The 20,349-nt window shown below is 42.0% G+C and overlaps 1 protein-coding gene across 3 annotated transcripts in view; it reads left to right on the top strand.

Annotated features, from left to right (window-relative positions):
* Positions 1-1,869: 1,869 nt before the first annotated feature.
* The window catches only part of LOC130077872 (leukocyte elastase inhibitor-like), a 52,094-nt gene continuing 33,614 nt past the window's right edge, over positions 1,870-20,349 (top strand). Inside the window, exons 1-7 of one of the 3 annotated variants that reach the window (XM_056243268.1) lie at positions 1,870-2,053; positions 2,766-2,909; positions 3,041-3,196; positions 3,283-3,400; positions 3,620-3,762; positions 3,850-4,017; positions 5,479-5,921. In XM_056243268.1, the coding sequence (XP_056099243.1) occupies positions 1,886-2,053; positions 2,766-2,909; positions 3,041-3,196; positions 3,283-3,400; positions 3,620-3,762; positions 3,850-4,017; positions 5,479-5,883 (1,302 nt within the window). In that variant the 5' untranslated portion in view covers positions 1,870-1,885 and the 3' untranslated portion in view covers positions 5,884-5,921. Of the gene's footprint in view, positions 2,054-2,765; positions 2,910-3,040; positions 3,197-3,282; positions 3,401-3,619; positions 3,763-3,849; positions 4,018-5,478; positions 6,152-20,349 lie in introns of those variants that run through there. The other 2 variants (XM_056243267.1, XM_056243271.1) reach the window with 2 other exon arrangements.

Raw genomic sequence — 20,349 nt, 5'->3', positions numbered from 1 at the left:
TGTTATTACTCCAATTTGGGTATATTTATGTTAGATAAATACAACTGCATTTAGTCAATGTTAAATATCATGTGAATGCGCAAAGTTGTATTTAGTAAGAAAGTAAAAAGCAAGCTTTCACTTGTCAGATGCTACTATCCAAAGTGGTTTACAGTATTTCAGTGACAATGTAACTGGAGCAACCTGATATTAAACAAACAAACACATGCACACACACACACACACACACACTGACTATACATTTTAGTATAAATATAAAGTTCCTTTAAGCAGGAACAACTGAAAAACTACTGTGAGAAGAAACCCCTTTAAGCCAAAACCTGAAATCTTTTGCAAGAACTGGCATTATTTAGCTTCAAAATAAAATCTCCCTGGCACAGAACCAAAGACACACAGATAACAGCAGCTCTACTGTATGATGGGGAAAGCATGATTTCACACTTACATGCCCAAACCTCATACAGTCACACCCAAGATGACTCAGTTCTGACATACCTTTATTTTAAAGTACCTTCACAACTGTTCTATTGAACAACGTTGGCCTGACTGACGGATATATGCCTGTAGGATATATGAATAAGAACATATATGAACATTGCCACATTTTATGTCTCAATGTAATGGGAAAATATTTCATAGAAAACATGTCACTAAGGCTCATATGAAAATTACATAATTCGCAGAAATGATCACAGCAAGGTTTTTTTAAATAATAAACATCACTATTGTACAACAATTTTAGGAACAATCACAATCAGATTCAAAGGGTGCATGCTGGTTAAAAATGCAGTCCAACTTGCTATCCCCTAAGCATCATGGGAAATGACATGATGACGACACAGATTAACCCTCATTGGCTTATCAAATTAAGTAAGATTGTAAAACATTACTGTCAAGTCAAGTCAAGCCACCTTCATTTATATCGCGCTTTTAACAATATAGATTGATCTATAGAAATATAGAAAATCATACTTAACATACTTAAAATGTTCAATGATATTTTTTGACTGAGTAGTAAGAACCCTCAATGCATTAAAACATTATTCCATCCATCTAACAAAAATATTCTCTTTGAATGTTTTGCTAACGTTCCCATTAAGACATAAACATGTTATTTCTGTAATGTTTTTGTGGAACTTGGGAATATTATTAAAGACCATATACTTTGAACAATTCTATTAACCTTACTTAAATGTTTTTGTTTATAACTTTGAGAGAAACCTGGTCAAAGAACGTTCACTGTTAGTAGCAGCCTACACTCTGACAGCTTGACATCTGTATAAAATGTGACTATTACAGAACTAAAAATGAAAAGGAAATTACAGATGTTGCATGCATCCATGTTATTGGCAACAATTAGGGAACGCCAATATTTGCTTTTGTTTCTGTGGATCGCTGATCTACTGCAGATGAAACATCTGTCCTGACAGCAGTTTCCACTCCTCTCCTTTACTACAGACGCCTACATTCCTTTCGACATTCAAAGCGACGAGTTTCACCTTTCAAACAATCCTTTAGTATTACAGAAGGGCTGGATTAGTTTAGAGGATGGGCTCTTCAGGGCGAGGCAATGTTTATAACAATGACACTCAGTAGATCATTCATTCAGCTCCGACACACACGGGGAAACTTCATCGTTTCCGCTTAGGTAATGCTTTTTATTTAACTTCTCTGTTTGTTAGAAGAATTATGCAAACTGTTAAACTACTGTTCTGATTTTAAGAAAACTGATGTCATATGAGAGATAAAGCATTGATTGACTGTGTCTTACTTTGCATAGGAAATGACAACTGAACTGAGTAATGCTGTTTGGGATTTAATTCTTTTCACATTGTTATGCTGATCATATCTGATATCTCTCTCTCCTGCTTTCTAGCTTGTGAAAATGGAGCATTTGTCTGCTGCAAACACACAGTTCTCCCTCGACCTGTTCAAGAAGATCAGCGGAGGAAACGCATCAGGAAATGTGTTCTTCTCTCCTGTCAGCATCTCCTCGGCTCTGGCCATGGTGTCGCTCGGTGCAAGAGGAAACACAGCGGCTCAGATGAATAAGGTGATCTCACACAATATACTATTAAAAGAGGGTGACGGAAAAGTAGACTGAGTCAGAGGGACCAGGAAGTGATGCAAGCCTTTGCGCAACGAGTGCATGCATTCCAACCGACTCCAACTCTATTTTAAAGCAACAGCACACTCAAAAATTAACATCAGTGTTTTGGCTAAATTTTAAAGCAGCCCTGAAAAGGTACATAAAGAGGAATGCCTTAAATGATTGTATAATACTTTCATGTTTAATGAGGTATGTTTTTTTTCCTAGTAATAAACTGTTTGCAAGCTGTTTAATTCATAGATTGTAATCAAATAAAAAAAAACAAAATTTATAAAATGATCCCATGATGGGGAGGTTCTATATATGAAGCACCTGATGGAACCCTTTAAGATTCTATATAGAAGCGTTTCCTCTAAGAGTGATTATATTCCAAGTTGCTATATTTCCAATGCAACATTGAACTGTAAGCAACAATACATGTAAAAGTTCATTCACAAACGTGAAATTGTGTTTCCAGAATGAGACCCAATATGTGTAATTTGAGTTCCAACATTGTCTAAACAGTAAAGTGCCAGTTATTAATCACTCTTTCCACTCTTTTCTAGTGCATCTTTTTTATTCTAATGGGTATTTGAGTAGGGATTTCACAATATTGAAGTGATCAAAATAGTGAGGAGGTTATCTTCATTAATTCTACCATAATAATGCTTTGTAGGTCCTGGGCTTTAACAATCCTCCACCTGCACAAGCAATGATGCAACAAGCTCAGAAGCCCCAGATTACATGTGGGGTCAAGGTTCAACATGGACCATCAATGATGCAGCAAACCCAGAAACCTCAGTTACCTGCTGAGCTTTTGGTATGGACATTTTCAACACTAACCTCATGGCTTTATGATTATTCAAACAGATGTATTTTCTGAAGTGGTGCATGTATCCTTTGGGTTTGTCTGATTCATGTGATTAAATCTGATATTGTTGATGCAAACAGAAATGTCCTGCTCAGCCGGTACCCGGACAAAAACATGAGGACCAAATTCATTCCAGCTTCAAGAAGTTTATGAGTGAGCTGAACAAACCAGGAGTCCCGTATGTGTTGAGTCTTGCCAACCGCCTCTACGGAGAGCAATCCTACCAGTTTGTTGAGGTAAGACTCGGTTTATTTACTGGAGGTTCTGGAAATGTTCTCAACTCTAATATCATTTGCACCTCAATCAATTTGCTATGTTACAGAAATTCCTCAATGACGCAAAAAGCTACTATGAAGCCGGACTGGAGAAGGTGGACTTCAAGAGCAAACCAGAGGCTGCTCGTGTCAACATCAACAAATGGGTGGAGAAAAAAACACAAGGTGAAATCCAGCATAAACTTATTCTGAAATTTAAATTTACTGTTCACTCTTACAAATTAAAGTTATTTCATGTCTTTTTCAGTACTTTAGGTTCAGCAAAATTGTCATTTCAAGGATCATGTTTGGCTTCATGGGTTATTGAATTGATATATAGTAAAAATATCAACCCAACCAGTTCAAATCACTGCTCAAAGTGAACAATGTCCATTTGTATTTTAGAGAAGATCAAGGACTTGATGCCACAGGGAGCCATCGATGAGATGACGAAACTGGTTTTGGTGAACGCCATCTACTTCAAGGGAAACTGGGAGAAGAAATTCCCAAAGGAAGCCACCAGTGATGGACAGTTTAAGCTGAACAAGGTGAGATTTCATGCTATTTTTAAAATTATTTTAGCAGACAAGATTTAATCTGAGGGGTTATAATGTGTTTCCATTGATGCTTGGCAGAATCAAACTAAGCCAGTGAAGATGATGCATCAAAAGGCGCATTTTCCTCTGGCCTTCATCCCAGAGATGAACAGTCAGGTTCTGGAGCTGCCGTATGTCGGGAAGAATCTCAGTATGTTGATCATCCTTCCTAACGAGATGGAAGACGCCACCACTGGCCTTCAGAAGGTGATTTGAATGCTTAAAAGGGTCGTGAACTGGATTATTTTATTATTTTATAATATTTCCTGGGGTGCCCTTATAATGTTAGTATGATTTTTACACAAAAGATTTTTACACAAGAAAGCTTTGTTTGAAGGGGCGTGTCTGTTGTGAGACTTCAGTGTAAACGCCCACTGCTGGCTTACATGTCTACATATGAAATAGCTAGTATTACATGTGGAACTCTCTCGAAATCTTTTACTACGTTTTTACGATTACAGCTATCGAGATTAATGAATCGTGAAAAGTTTGGATCATATATTTAGATCTATTCCCATCACATGAAAGGTTGTAGTGATGTGAAGTGAAGTGATTCTCATCATTGTAACACAATTTATGCACTCTCACAAATGCTTTCACCAAATAGCAATGCAAACCCAATGTAAATACAGTAAGAGCTTCGCTGTGCAGTTGACATCGTCATTGATTTCATAACGTTTGGAAAGGGAGCTTTCATTGATCGCTTTCTGTATATAATTTAATCACAGTTTAAATAAGATTATTTTCATCCTACTAAGAGAAACGACGTGAAGTTGATCGTTTAGTCACTGGCTTGATTTACTGATGCATAAACAGTATTGAATGATTTTAAGAGATAATCTGTCTGAACTTGAATAATTGTACATCAGAAATCATTGATCACAGATCAGGCATTAGAATAAGCATGATTACTTACATTTCTAGTTCTCATGTCACTATTCACTAACGTTCCAGTGGGCAGCACCAAAGAAGCGGTGATAGACGTAGGCGTTGATATTCTTCTGCAAAGGCGGTCTTTCGCTGCCCTGTGACGTCACAAGTCTCTACTTTTTAGATCCTGTCGTTTTCTAGCCTTGGTTTCAATAAAAGCAGTTTTTGGAATAACAAGTAAGTTTTGAGTTTTGAAACTTACAGGGTATTTTTTATAGTATGACGAACTATTAACTGTACGGAGCCCCTGAGGGGACCTTTGCAAAAAAATAAAAATAAATAAAGACTCGCGTGCGCACGAGAAACTTATCTCGTGCGCACGCATTACAATTTCTGGTTTGCTATAGCATCATTAATTCAAATGTGGAACTAGGAATGATATGTACGGAGCTTATTTTTCATCAATAATTCATGCGCATCCACATCCATGCTCTTGTTTTCCTCATAGTAACGACAGTGACGCAAATTGTACGCAAACCGGAAATTGTAATGCGTGCACACAAGAAACTTTCTTAGTTTCGATAGTATCTCGTGGGCACGCAATAGTCTTCATTTTTTTATTTTTGCAAAGGTCCCTTTAGGGACTCCGTATTACGGTCAAATATCAAGAAAAATTTGAATTCTCAATTCTTGACCCCTTTAATTAGCCAGCCGTGACCAGTCAGATGTTTACTTGTGGAGCAGTTTTCATTTAGACTATTTCAACTATTTATCTGACATGCCTCTCTTAATATCCAGCTTGAAAAGGCACTGACCTACGAGAAGCTCATGGAGTGGACCAAACCAGAAGTCATGCGTCAACAAGAGGTTCAAGTATCTCTGCCCAGATTCAAGATGGAGGAAAAATATGACATGAAGAGTCTTCTGATCAGCATGGGAATGGAGGATGTTTTCGACATGCAGAAGGTGAATCTTTCAGGCATGTCCTCCAACAACGACCTGGTGGTGTCAAAGGTGATCCATAAAGCCTTTGTTGAAGTCAACGAGGAAGGAACCGAAGCGGCTGCAGCCACCGGCGTTGTCATAATGACACGGTGTTTGATCCTCCCGCAGGTCTTCAACGCAGACCATCCTTTCCTTTTCTTCATCCGACACAATCCAACCAAGACCATTTTGTTTTACGGACGCTTCTGCTCTCCATGAGTGAGTCCTGCTGCATGAGACGCTTCCAGCTAGTTTAGGTGATGATTTGGTTAAAATGAGTAGGAGAGACTCGGGACAACTATTGCAATTTACAGGAGAAAGTTTTGGATGTTTCTCTTCATGCTACTGTATATGCAATCAAATCTATCAGTTTACATAAACATTTGTGTTGTTTCTTGCACTATATGAGGCTCTGTTATACAAGTATAATGTGTGCATTAACTGTAACAGTATATTAAACATAAATTAAATAAATCTTTACAAATCTTCAATAAAACTAGTCTTGTTTGAGTTTTTATTGTAATTTAATTGAAACCACTGTCACAAATAAACTAGTCAAACTGGTGCCAATGAAACTTAAAGTAAACTGTTTTCTGAAAAGGTGTTGAGGGGGAAACACGGAGGAAATTGAACTAACATTGTAATTAGTAAAATAAGTTATTTTTATGAATGTCACATCTGGGTGCATACTGTATGTTGTAATATATATATATATATCATTCAATTAAATCTTTTATTGGCTAAAATGTTTTTTTGGGACCTGTATAGGCAGAATAAAGCATTCCTGGCATTCCGGTAAATAAAGCATTCCTGGAATTCGGGCCGGCAAACTCTCAATGTCATCCTGAGACCCCGGCCTGGACACGTGCCCAAAGTTCCCACCACTCCTTTCAGGGACCAGGGGGTGAACCTTGCATTGCTGTGTCCTGTTCGCGGGAGCGGGGCGCTAGCGCATTGCCGTATTCAAATAGATTTCTTATCCATTAATGCAGGTAAAGCACACAACAATGAATGAAATTTAAAATCTAAACCATCAAGAGTGTAACAGACAGACATACACTGAGGCAGAGTGAGATCAGAGGATAAATTGGAGACTGATTACCAGTTAGTTGAGCTAGAATTTTCAACAACAATTACAAAAAAAAAATAAGTCTAAACTGTGACCGAAATTAGTCTTTAATTATGTCTAAATATCAAAATGCAATAGCTAATAAAAGTAATACATTATGTCTAAAAACACTGTTCTCAACAACAAGGCTTTTCTTTTTTTGATATACTATGTTTTATATTTGATTTTATCTTTCTTTCAACCAGAAAGCACGAAATCTGCATATTTTTAACTCGCACATAATGCATTAAAGGGTTAGTTCACCTAAAAATGAAAATTCTTTCATTAACTACTTACCCTCATGTCGTTCCAAACCTTTATGACTTTCATTCATCTTCAGAACACAAATGAAAATCTTTTTGATGAAATCTGAGAGCTCGAGTCTCCATGGCGGCACGGGAGGGAAGAGATCACTCGTGGAAGGCTGGAGGAGCGGTTTCTTGCTGGCCACAAGGACCGAAGATGGGGCCAGAGGGACAGCGTTGCCGCTCGTGCACCTTCTCCGTCTAGGAGCAGGTCCCAGAGACAGCGCGAGTCGATGAGGAAGAAGCAGGACCTCAGGAAAGTAATCCAGTTCAGATGCGACCAGCGCCCTGGAACCAGCAGAGGCAAATAACATCGCCTCCTTCCCCTTTTGAGGGTTTTTACAACTACCCTCCTCTTCCTCCTTGCCCTTCCTTAAGCAACATCAGGCCCTAGAAAAGGCCGGAATGATGATGAAAATTAAATAGTCTGAAAGTCCGGCTCTGGCTTTTAGTTGGCCTCCGTTTCCTCTAGCCCCTATATTCTTGTGAAGCCATTACAGGGACTCTGTTGCTGTCCTAGTGTATGCTAAAGCATGTCTAGCCTAGTGATAGCTGGAGCTTTTCTGATTCAAGGAGTTGGAGCTGAAGGAGTTCCTCTTGGCTTCCTCTCACTGCGAGAGTTAATCTATTGAAGCCCATACCGTGCATTCATTCATTGCTATAGGAGAGGAAGAATTTTCTAAACTCGTTAAAGGCACACTATTCAGGAATTCCGTTTTTGTCAAACAGCGACCCCTAGAGTCGCTGTGGAGTACTTGTATTTAACGTTACTGTCGTAAATGCCACTCACGCAGAGCGTCTCTGCCATAGACTGGTCTCTGCACTCACAGCCTGATACCCCTTTGAAGCTGTTATATTAAGGTACAAATCTTGCATAGTGTGCCTTTAAATAAGAGATCTAGCGCTAAAATGTGTTTTTGAACTCAACCTGAGCGCTCTTGTCAGCTGCTATCAGTGTCATGAATACATAGTGTCTCTTGTGGCGGCGCGCGCGCAGTCTTCACTCGGACTCGTTCTTCAATCTATCGCAGTTGCGGAGACTCTCTATTCATTCCGGTGAAATCACAAAATAAAATGCACAAAAACTTAGAAAGATTTACTTACTAGTCCATCAACAAGATCGCCAGGTCAGCATCACTGTTGCATCCAGTGCTGCTTTTTAGCTCGCGCCAACGAGTGAAAGCCCGACCGAGTGGGACTCTTGTCCGGTTCCTCACGCGGTCAGATTCTCTTTTCTTTTTCCTAGTCTCTTCCGACCGCGTTTTCTTTGCTTTTTCGATCGTCGAGTATCACGTCTGAAATGCGCGCAAGTGTCTTTGTGCTTCAAATGTTGTTGTTGTTGTGTGTGACGTCGTTGCGGATGTGTGTGACATCGTTGCCGTAAAGCATGTCGTGATTCTCGCAAGATTTGTCGGGGGCGCTCCTCTCAAACTTGCATTGCTGTTTTTTCCAGCAGCGTCCCCCCCAAGCTTTACTACCAGGATGATTCGCCCTACTATGAGTTTGTTTACCACCGAAATGACTTTGAAGCTGTTATATTAAGGTACAATTCTTGCATAGTGTGCCTTTAAATCATCTAAATCGACAACATGTATGTTAGACCATACCGACTAAGCTATTGAAAGAGATGTTTCCAGAGGTCATATATCCTTTTCTTAATTAATATCATTAATTCATCTTTGTCATTAGGACACGTACCAAAAACGTTTAAGTTGGCTATGATTAAACCACTTGTTAAAAACGCAACTTGATCCTTCAGAATTAGTCAATTACAGGCCAATCTCGAATCTACCTTTTCTGTCAAAGATACTAGGAAAAGGCAGTATCCTCACAACTATGTTTCTTTTTAGAAAGAAATAGTATCTGATTTCCAGTCAGGATTTAGACTGTACCATAGTACTGAGACAGCTCTCATTAGAGTCACAAATGATTTGGTCTTATCATCCGATCGTGGTTGCATCGTAAACATCCGATCTTGGTTGTATCTCTCTATTAGTGTTACTCGATCTTCGTGCGACATGTGATACTATTGACAACATCATTCTTTTAAATAGACTCAAATATTATGTTGGCATTAGTGGAATTGCATTAGCATAGTTTAAATCATACTTATCTGACCATTATCAGTTTGTAGCAGTAAATGAAGAGATGTCTTATCAATCAAAAGTTGTAAGGATCCTTTAACGGGACTGCTATTTTCCTCCTGGTCGGCAGGTGGCGCTTCTCACCTGACTCCTGCTGAACACTACTTCTCATTATGCCTGATCTATCACACCTGTGTCTTGCCCTATTTAAGTGTGTTTGTGCCATGCTTTATTGTTCAGTCTTGAGCCTATGTTACCAGTTGCAAGCCAGCCTGTTAATGTTTAAGTTTATATCGTTGGACCCTTGTGTCTGTTTTTCTTTTTACTGTTTCTTGGTAGCCCGGCTTCCTTTGTTTTGTTGTACTTTTTATCAGTAAAGTTTGTCTTTCATTGAAGATCTACGACTCCTTGCTTTTTGACCACCTCTGCTCTTGGATTCATCCATTGGGGAGTTAGCTCAATCTGTTAATTCAGTGACTTAGAACACAAGAGACCCGGGTTCTATCCCCACCTTGAACAGCCTCGTTACAGCAAGACTGAACCATATTATGAATCCAGCAGAAGAGACTTCACCACCCTCTAATGTGGATCGCATTCTGTCTGCCATTGCAGGGCAAGCTGCAGCCATTCAGCAACATGAGCAGATCCTTTCTGATATTCTTCAACGTTTAAATCTTCAGAATCCAGGCCCTTCAGCTCAAGAATCTCAGCCGACACAGGGTAATCCTTCTCAAGCAGTGGTCGTTTCTCTGTCAGAACCCAAATTACCAGCACCAGAACGATTTGATGGCAGTCCTGAGAAGTGTCGTGGGTTTGTCACCCAATGCACCCTAGTATTTCAACTACAACCTGGCAGCTTCCCCACAGAGAGCAGCAAGGTTGCTTACATAATTACCCTTCTTACTGGCAAGGCTTTAGACTGGGCCTCGGCTTTGTGGGACCAACATGCACCACTCACTGCAAACAGTAACAGCTTCATTGCTGAAATGAAGAGAGTCTTCCAACATCCAGCCAGCACAGGTGATGTGGACTACCGTTTGCTTCGACTCTCTCAAGGCACTCGAAGTGTGGCGGAGTTTGCCATTGAGTTTCGTACCCTAGCTTCAGAGAGTGGATGGGACCAGCGAGCCTTGAGGGCCACATTCCACCAGGCCTTGTCTCCAGAACTCAAGGATGAGTTAGCATTTAGAGACCCTTCTCCGGATTTGGAATCCCTAATCGAGGTGGCTATCCGAGTAGATCATCGTATCCGAGAACGACAACAGGAACGACATCGGGAGACCAGTGTGTATCGTCCTCAGGTATCTTCCAATACTGTTGAACCACTCTGGAAACCCAGTGATCTGGAGGAACCCATGCAGCTGGGTAGAACTAGATTAACCCAGACAGAAAGGGATCGACGGATGAGGGAGCGACGCTGTCTGTACTGTGGAAAGTCTGGTCATTTCCGGTCCAACTGTCCTGAACTGTCGGGAAAAGCCAGTTCTCGTCCAGGAAAGGGGGAACTGGAACGAGAGTAGATATCTTCCCTCATCCTGCAACCTCTGGAGTTACGATCCAAGCCACCATCTCCCACGACAACCAGAATCACCAGCTTAGTGCTTTCATCGACTCTGGGGCTGCTGGGAACTTTTTGGATCTAGATGTAGCCAGACGTTTGGGTATCCCATCCGTGCTCCTCCAGAAACCTCTAACCATCACAGCTCTTGATGGCAGACCTCTGGGGTCAGGACAGGTTAGTCACTGCACTTCGCTTATTCAGTTTGAAATTGGGTGTCACAAGGAACTAATACAGTTTTTTCTTATCCAGTCACCAGAACTCCCCTTAGTTCTTGGATTTCCATGGCTAACTTGTCACAACCCAAATATTGACTGGTCAAGAGGTGTAGTTAAAGGTTGGGGAACTAATTGTTGTGTTTCTGCTCTTTCTTTTTGCCGTTCTACTGAGATACTGGAGATAAACTCAGGGCCAGTGTCGACACTCTCCAGGTGGCCTGCCAATCTCAATCCAGACGTGTCTAACTTTCAAGGGCTACCTTTTTCTCAGGCCAAATCTGACACCACTAAGTGCCCAACTTTTCATCCCGAGACGTATCAAGTTCCCCAGCCCACAGATACACTTCAGCTTCCCATTTCAAAGACCCAGAGTATTATGCCTCCTATGTTTCTCCCTGAACTATCACGAGTTCCTCCAGAGTATGCTGATCTCATAGAAGTCTTCAGCAAGTCCCGAGCCACCTCCCTTCCTCCACACAGACCATATGACTGTGCCATTGATTTGGTTCCTGGAGCATGTCCACCGCGGGGTAGGCTTTACTCTCTCTCTGCTCCTGAGAGGGTTGCTATGGAGAAGTACCTCAAGGAAGCCTTGGATAATGGTTTTATTCGTTCTTCGACCTCACCTGCTGGAGCTGGGTTTTTCTTTGTTGAGAAGAAGGATGGTGACCTCAGGCCTTGCATCGACTACAGGGGTCTTAACCACATCACCATTAAGAATCGTTACCCTCTGCCCCTGATGACATCTGCTTTTGAGATCCTGCAAGGTGCCACCATATTCACTAAGTTAGATCTCCGAAATGCCTACCATCTGGTCAGGATTCGAGAAGGTGACGAGTGGAAGACGGCTTTCAACACCCCGACAGGCCACTATGAGTACAGGGTAATGCCCTTTGGCCTGGTCAATGCCCCAGCCGTCTTCCAGGCATTGATCAATGATGTCTTGCGGGAGATGCTGAACAAGTTCGTCTTTGTCTACCTTGATGACATCCTTATTTTCTCATGCAACTACCAAGAACACATTCAACATGTTCGGCAGGTCCTGTCCCAGTTACTTAAACACAGCCTCTTCGTCAAGCTGGAAAAGAGTGAATTTCATGTGTCTTCAACCCCATTTCTTGGCTTCATCGTTTCCAAGGGGAACCTTCAGATGGATCCTGGCAAGGTGCGTGCAGTGCAGGAATGGCCTCAGCCTAACTCTGTGAAGCAGGTACAACGTTTTCTTGGGTTCGCCAATTTTTATAGGAGGTTTATAAGAAGCTTCAGCTCTGTTGCAGAACCTCTCTCCGCACTCACCAAGCAGTCTGCTCGACCATTCATGTGGACTGAGAAGGCCAATCAAGCTTTTAACAAGCTCAAGAGTCTCTTTACGTCTACCCCTATCTTAACCCTTCCAGACCCAGAGTTGCCCTTTGTGGTGGAGGTTGACGCTTCTGATGTGGGGGTGGGGGCAGTCTTGTCCCAAAGAGCCAGGGTGGACAACAGGCTTCACCCATGTGCTTTTCTGTCTCGTCGATTAACCGCAGCAGAGAGGAATTACGATATTGGAAACCGAGAGCTGTTGGCAGTTAAGGTGGCATTGGAGGAGTGGAGGCATTGGTTGGAAGGGGCCAAGCATCCATTCATCATCTGGACAGACCACAGAAACCTGACCTACATTCGGGAGGCCAAGAGACTGAATTCCCGCCAAGCACGCTGGGCTCTGTTTTTTAATCGGTTTGACTTTGTTCTTTCTTACCGCCCAGGTTCCAAGAATTCAAAACCAGATGCACTTTCGAGGCAGTTTGACTCCCCAGAGGAGGAGGCCAGACCGGAACCCATCCTACCCACCTCCAGAATAGTAGCTACTATCCAGTGGGGGATTGAGGCTGCCATTAAGAAGGCCCAACGGCAGCAGGCGGATCCAGGTAATGGTCCACCTGGACGTCTTTTTGTACCTAACCGACTACGTTCTGATGTGTTACAGTGGGCACATGCCTCCCTTCCCTCTGGGCATCCTGGGGCCACTAGAACTTGCAAGCTCATCCGGAGGAGGTTTTGGTGGCCAAAGTTGCAAAGAGACGTCCGGGATTTTGTCGCCGCTTGCACGGTCTGTGCTCAGAACAAGGAGCCCAGAACCCATCCTCAAGGACTACTGCATCCTCTACCTATCCCTAAGCATCCTTGGTCACACATATCTCTGGACTATGTCACAGGTCTACCTGAATCCCAAGGTAATACAGTCATTCTTGTGGTGGTGGATAGATTTTCCAAAGCCTGTCACCTCCTACCATTACCCAAACTTCCCACAGCTAGTCAGACTGCAGAGCTCCTAATGCAGCACGTGTTCAGGATTCACGGCTTTCCCCAGGATATCGTCTCTGATAGAGGTTCTCAGTTCACCTCCCGGTTCTGGAAGGCATTTGGCCGCCTCATTGGGTCTGACATCAGTCTGTCATCTGGTTTTCACCCCCAGTCTAATGGGCAGACAGAGAGGGTGAATCAGGAGATAGAGAAGACTTTGAGATGTTTGGCAGCAGACAATCAGACCACTTGGAGCTCTCGATTAGTCTGGGCAGAGTTTGCACATAATACTCTCTACCATTCTTCCCTAGGCATGTCCCCTTTTGAGTGCCAGTACGGCTTCCCTCCTATTTTGTTCCCTGGACAGGAGCCAGAGGTATGTGTTCCTGCTGCTGCTCAACTTGTTCGCCATTGTCAACGGGCTTGGAAGAAGGCCCGGGCAGCTTTACTGAAAGCCACTCAACAACAGCGAAGGCAAGCGAACAAGCGTCGGAGGTTGGGACCTATGCTTCGTCCGGGTCAGAGGGTGTGGCTCGCAACCAAAGATCTGCCTCTGCGGGTGGAATCTCGCAAACTGGCTCCACGTTATATTGGCCCTTTTAAGATCCTCAGGAAGATAAATCCTGTAGCTTACCGTCTACTTCTGCCTAGGTCCATGAGGATTCACCCAACGTTTCACGTCTCTCGGTTAAAGCCTGTTGTTTGTTCTTCTCTGTCCCCAGCTAACAGACCCACCCCAGCAGTCCGTATCGTCGATGGACAACCAGCTTACACTGTGCGTAGACTGGTGGATTCTCGTCGGGTCCGTGGAAAGATGCAGTATTTGGTCGACTGGGAGGGTTACGGCCCAGAGGAGCGCTCATGGGTGCCTGCTCGAGACATTCTGGACCCTACACTCATTACGGATTTGCTCCGAACCCAAAGACTCCACCAAGTGAACGTCAGGAGCCGTTCTTAGAGGAGGGACTCCTGTAAGGATCCTTTAACGGGACTGCTATTTTCCTCCTGGTCGGCAGGTGGCGCTTCTCACCTGACTCCTGCTGAACACTACTTCTCATTATGCCTGATCTATCACACCTGTGTCTTGCCCTATTTAAGTGTGTTTGTGCCATGCTTTATTGTTCAGTCTTGAGCCTATGTTACCAGTTGCAAGCCAGCCTGTTAATGTTTAAGTTTATATCGTTGGACCCTTGTGTCTGTTTTTCTTTTTACTGTTTCTTGGTAGCCCGGCTTCCTTTGTTTTGTTGTACTTTTTATCAGTAAAGTTTGTCTTTCATTGAAGATCTACGACTCCTTGCTTTTTGACCACCTCTGCTCTTGGATTCATCCATTGGGGAGTTAGCTCAATCTGTTAATTCAGTGACTTAGAACACAAGAGACCCGGGTTCTATCCCCACCTTGAACAGCCTCGTTACAAAAGTTCAGTATGGAGTACCACAAGGCTCAGTACTAGGACCGTTGCTATTCACTCTGTACATGCCACCCTTAGGAGATATCATTAGGAAGCATGGGATTAATTTTCAAAGTTATGCTGATGATACTCAGCTCTATATTTCTTCACGCCCGACGAAACTTACCAATTCACAAAATTAACGGAATGAGAGGTTAATTTAATTTCCTATTATCACTGTAAAGCTGATATAAAAAAATGGATGACAAGTAATTTCTTACTACTTAACTCGGAAAAAACAGAGATTATAATTACTGGACAAAAAACTTCCACACGTAATAACCTAGAATACTGTCTAACACTTGGTGGCTGCTCTGTCAAACCTTCGTCGTCGGTTAGGAACCTGGGTGTGCTCTTTGATACCAATCTTTCATTTGAAAGTCACGTGTCTAGTATCTGTAAAACCAAATTTTTCCATTTTAAGAATATATCTAAATTACGTCATATGCTCTCAATGACAAATGCGGAACAATTAGTTCATGCGTTCATGACATCAAGGCTAGAATATTGTAATGCTCTTATGGGTGGTTGCCCTGCACGCTTAATAAATAAACTACAGCTGGTCTAAAACGCACCAGCTCGAGTTCTTACTAGAACCAGGAAGTATGACCATATTAGCCCGGTTCTGTCAACACTGCATTCCATTAACACTCCCTATTAAACATCGTATACATTTTAAAATATTGCTGATTACTTACAAAGCACTAAATGGTTTAGCTCCCCAGTACTTGAGCGAGCTCTTAAGGCATTATAGTCCTTCACGTCTATTGATATCTCAAAATTCCAGCCAGTTAATAATACCTAGAACATCAAAATCGACTGCTGGCGGTAGATCCTTTTCCTATTTAGCACCAAAACCCTGGAACAGTCTTCCTAATATTGTCCGGGAAGCAGACACACTCTGTCATTTCAAATCTAGACTAAAAACACATATCTTTGATCTAGCATACACATAACACATTATAAACTTTTTAAAATAAATGTTAGGCTGAATAGATTAGGTCAGCCGGAACCGGGAACACTCCCCATAAATCCTGATGTATTCGTTACATCATAAGAATGGCGTCTAATATTAGTCTCTCTGTTTATCCCAAGGTTTACCGCAGTCCGTTGGAGATCGCCAGATCTGATGAACCTGCGCCTGGACACGACGACAACGCAGTCCTGAAGTGTCAACTAGTCTCTCCCCTGTGAAGGCACCTTCTCCTTCCCTTTACCTCTGTACAGATAACACGTTGTCAAAATAGTTACGGTTCACATGGCTACTCGGAAGCGATAAATAATTCTGTATTATACATTTTTAAGCCCAGACAAGTAATTTGTTTAGCTCAATTTGTAAAGAAAGAGTACACGCCTGCGCACATATATATTCAAACACGCATACCTACTAAACACGTAATAAGCATGTGCACGCCGTCAGCTTGCACATTGGATGCTGCACATTGGTGGTGGTTGAGGAGATTCCCACCCAGAAAAGCGCTATATAAATGTAACAAATTATTATTATTATTTATTAGTACCTTTCTAACAAATTTGTGTTACTACTAACAGCTCCCTAGAGCTCCGTGATCAGTAAGGCCCTGCAGGTGCCTCCACGTTATTGCTGCCAAGAAGCGTAGATAGTCTCCCTAATTTTTTGTAGAGTACTTTGCTCGCTGGGCCTAAAGTGTAGCAGGCCTTCATAGGTTTATTTGGCCTCCCACTCTATATATAGCAAGCTAGACATTGTTAAGTGACTGGCTTTCAGCTAAATCCTCCTTGATTGTCGGGCTACTCCAGATGCAGACTTCAGTACTCCCCTTGATTTAAGGGTCATCATTTTGAGTACGTCGCCTGGGGCTTGATAGCTATGCCAAGCAGATAGCTTAGTATTTCGTTGCCCAATAGTGTCTCAGGACGCAGTGCGAGTTCCTTTCCAAAGGGAACGTCTCGGGTTACGACTGCAACCCTGGTTCCCTGAAAACTGGGAACGAGACACTACGTCTCGTTGCCATGCCTCCGGGCTCAACATGGTCGCTTCAGATAAAGAAGTGGATGATATGTTCTCTAGGTGCTGGCCAATACAATTGCCGTGATTTTACAGTGCTTCAGTCATCAGTTTTTCACGTTTTCTTCGTGGTGCGAGATGATTAACTCCTCCCCACCCTCGTCTAATGCCAGTATGGGACTTATTATTCATGCTCAGCGCACTACCAACTCGCCCTTCGAGCCACCTGAAAGCAACTTGAGAGGGCTCTCGTTCAAAACGCATTAACATGTGGGGTATTTGGAAGCTCTCTCTGTCAACAGTGCTTGTATGCAGTTGGACCAAACGATTGTATGGTGAGGCTTACACCTAGACATGGTTATACACCTCAGTGCTCTCAGCACCGTTCAGAGCCCAGCTCATAACGCATCAAGTCTGGGAATTAACACGTTTTACACGGCAGGAATTTTATACGATTTTTAACGTTTTTATACATGATTCCTACAGCTGCATTTCAATATCTATGGATCACTGGATCTTTGGTAAGTTGTAAGGAACACTATCGAGTCCAACTTTTAGTTTAAACTGATAATCGTTTGTTTTATCCGTGTTTCCGCAGTTTCCTCTATTATATCCATTCATACAGCAGGCTCTTTTGCCACTCAGTCAGGCTGCGTGGCAAAAGGGTATGCATTGACGTCACTTACGTCACTACAACTTACCAAAGATCCAGTGATTCATGGATATTGACATGCAACCCAGAATAGTTTTTCTGAGCCTGATTTTGACGCCGGGAAAATACATAAATGAAATTTGCCTGTGTATAAATATTCCTCAGATTTCTTTAACAAATCTATTTGTACATTCAATCTCAAAGCTCTTTCCTATTTTACATGTGTTGTGTGTGTTTTTGCGGCATTCACGCTGAAAACCAATGCTACCACTTAGACTTTTGCCACTCAGTGGGCATAACCGCAGTCACTCCGGCCGACGGTGACGTCACACGCATATCCTTTCATTCCCTCCTCTCATAGTTGAGTAACTCGAGACGTTTTACAAAAAGGCTGGATTTGGTTTAGAGGATGGGCTCTTCAGGGGGAGGCAACGTTTATAAGAATGAAACTTAGTGACTCAGCAAATCATTCATTCACCTCCGACAGATGGGGAAACTTCATCGTTCCTGCTGAATACTGAATAGTGCTTTAATAGAAGAGATTTGTACATTACAGTTCTGTATGTTTAATAATGAAAATGATGCAAAAACTACTGTTCTAATTTTAACAAAACTGCTGTCATATGAGAGAAAAAGCATGGATGTACTGCTTCTGAGACAAGCATGTGATGTTGTTTACATAGGAAATGACAACTGAACTGAACAAAGCTCTGTTTGAGATTTTCACATGCTGATAATTTTTCTTTCTCTTTACTTTCTAGCTTGTGAAAATGGAGTCTTTGTCTGCTGCAAACACACAGTTCTCCCTCGACCTCTTCAAGAAGATCAGCGGAGGAAACGCATCAGGAAATGTGTTCTACTCTCCTGTCAGCATCTCCTCGGCTCTGGCCATGGTGTCGCTCGGTGCAAGTGGAAACACAGCGGCTCAGATGATTAAGGTGATCTCACACAATATACTTTTAAAAGAGGGTGACGGAAAAGTAGGCTGAGAAAGAGGGACCAGAGAGTGACGCAAGCCTTTGCACATTGAGTGCATGCTTTTCAAATTTTAAAGGTGTCATGAACTGTATTGTTTTATAATTTTCCTCTTGTTAATGGCCACTCACTCCTTAGGAGTATTAACGCCACCTACTGTTTAGCCTACATGGGTGATTCATCTGCATTTGCTTTGTTTCTTTTGTATATGAAGATGTAATGCCCCACCCACCCTCTGCTGGCACTGCGTGTTCAGCTCCTCCAGCTTACACTCTTTCCCCTCATCTTCTAGGAAGGGCAGAAGCATCACGATCCCCATACATTATGTCCTATGCTCTAGTCCTGTATTCTTTAAAAGGTTTAAACAGTCCTATATGTCTGAAGGCATCTTTACACAGCTAAGTTAAGGCTGCTCTAAAGCTCTAAAGCTGCTCTGTGTATGCTAAAAAATCTGTGTAAATCCACATTTTGTAATTTTATGCCACTTCAGATTTGGTTTGTGTGCCACTTTTTCTATGTAAAGATGCCTTGAGAATCTCTCAAACCGTGACAGTTACTGGTCGTCATCATTGTTGTATTTAAAAAATACATGCTCTACTGTTTCTAAAACATCACATTCATCACACATACCATTTTCATGATTCCCCATTAAAACAAATGTTCAATCCTGTGTGCTTTTTCCTACCCTGATTTGAGACTCCAGTGTAAACACCCACTGCTGTAATTGGCTACTGTCTTTGTATATGAAATAGCTGAGTATTACATGTGGGACTCTCTAGTAAACTTTTAGCATGTTTTTTTTTTTTTTTTTTTTTTTTTTTTTTTTTTTACAATTACAGCTCTCAAGATGAACTAATTGTGTTGTTTGTTGATTATAGCATTACATTTAGATAGCCTATATAGCCAGAGATGGTTAAAGTACACACATCCTTCACTAAAGCAGAAGTACATATACTCATGTTTAAAAAGACTCTGGTAAATGTAAGTACTGACTACACTTTTTCACTCAAGGTAAAGTAAAAAAGTATGGGCTCTACTTAAGTAAAAAGTAGCTATTACTAGCCCCTACCTGTTTTAGTGTCACACTGGTAAGTTGGTAACTAGACCTCACATCATATTTCATGCTTTAATACAAAATAACTTACATTTCAAATTGTGTTAGCTAATGTAGAAGCCACCATGTAGAACACAAGCAGAAAAAAATATTAAGCTGATGAAAAAATAAAATAAAATAAATAAAATAAATGTTGCCATTCCCTAGGTAGGTGTTACATGTTAGTTTGTTTTTTGGACTTTCTTCTGTGTTCATTTTGTTCAGATTCAGTCCTTCTTTCCATCATCATGTCTTCATTAGTTCATTTGTTTCAGCTGTGTGTCGTTAATTATCTCATTAGTTTTCTTTGTTTGCCACATGCATATATACCCTGTGTTCTTCCTTAGTGTTTGTCGATGTTTGGTTGTATTTTCCTCCAGAGTTTCTCCTAGTTTTTTTTGCCACACAAAACTCAATGCGGAGACGAAGGCACACCTGCCCTGTGTGGGACCTCGAGAGAACTTTGAGGTGTTTGTGGAGTGGGTGTTGGCTACCTGTGAGTCCCAGTTCACCATCGGCCTTTCCAACAACGGTGAACTCGAGACCATTCCAGAGTCTCGTCCCAAGATGGCAGCCAGGCCCGTCGCCAAGGGGGGGGCATTAGGGGGCCGTGCCCCCCCCCAGATGACACAACGTGCCCCCCTAATCATATCATTGAGCAAACTTACTATTGAGAGCAAAAAAACGTATCCACGTATTCCATAACGAAATGTCGTCAGCAGCATTTAGCACACAGGTGCACTAATCTCTGTACTTTACTTTAAATAACACATAGTCTTCAGAAATATGAAAATTAGTCGGAGCGTGTAAGGCTCTGCGCAAGGCTTACCTTCCCCTGGCCAAGCGGGCTTGTCGAATTTTCTGATTCATTTGCCTGCTAAAAACAGACTGTTGACACGTAAAAAAGAGGTAATTTTTCTCAGAATTGCGTGATATAAAATCAAAATGGCAAGTTATAAAGTCAGAGTTGAG

This window comes from Rhinichthys klamathensis, unplaced genomic scaffold, assembly GCF_029890125.1.
Source record: "Rhinichthys klamathensis goyatoka isolate OS25496 unplaced genomic scaffold, OSU_Roscu_1.1 h1tg000784l_1, whole genome shotgun sequence".
NCBI classification, from domain to species: domain Eukaryota; kingdom Metazoa; phylum Chordata; class Actinopteri; order Cypriniformes; family Leuciscidae; genus Rhinichthys; species Rhinichthys klamathensis.
This window is presented reverse-complemented; position numbering and strand designations above follow the sequence as displayed.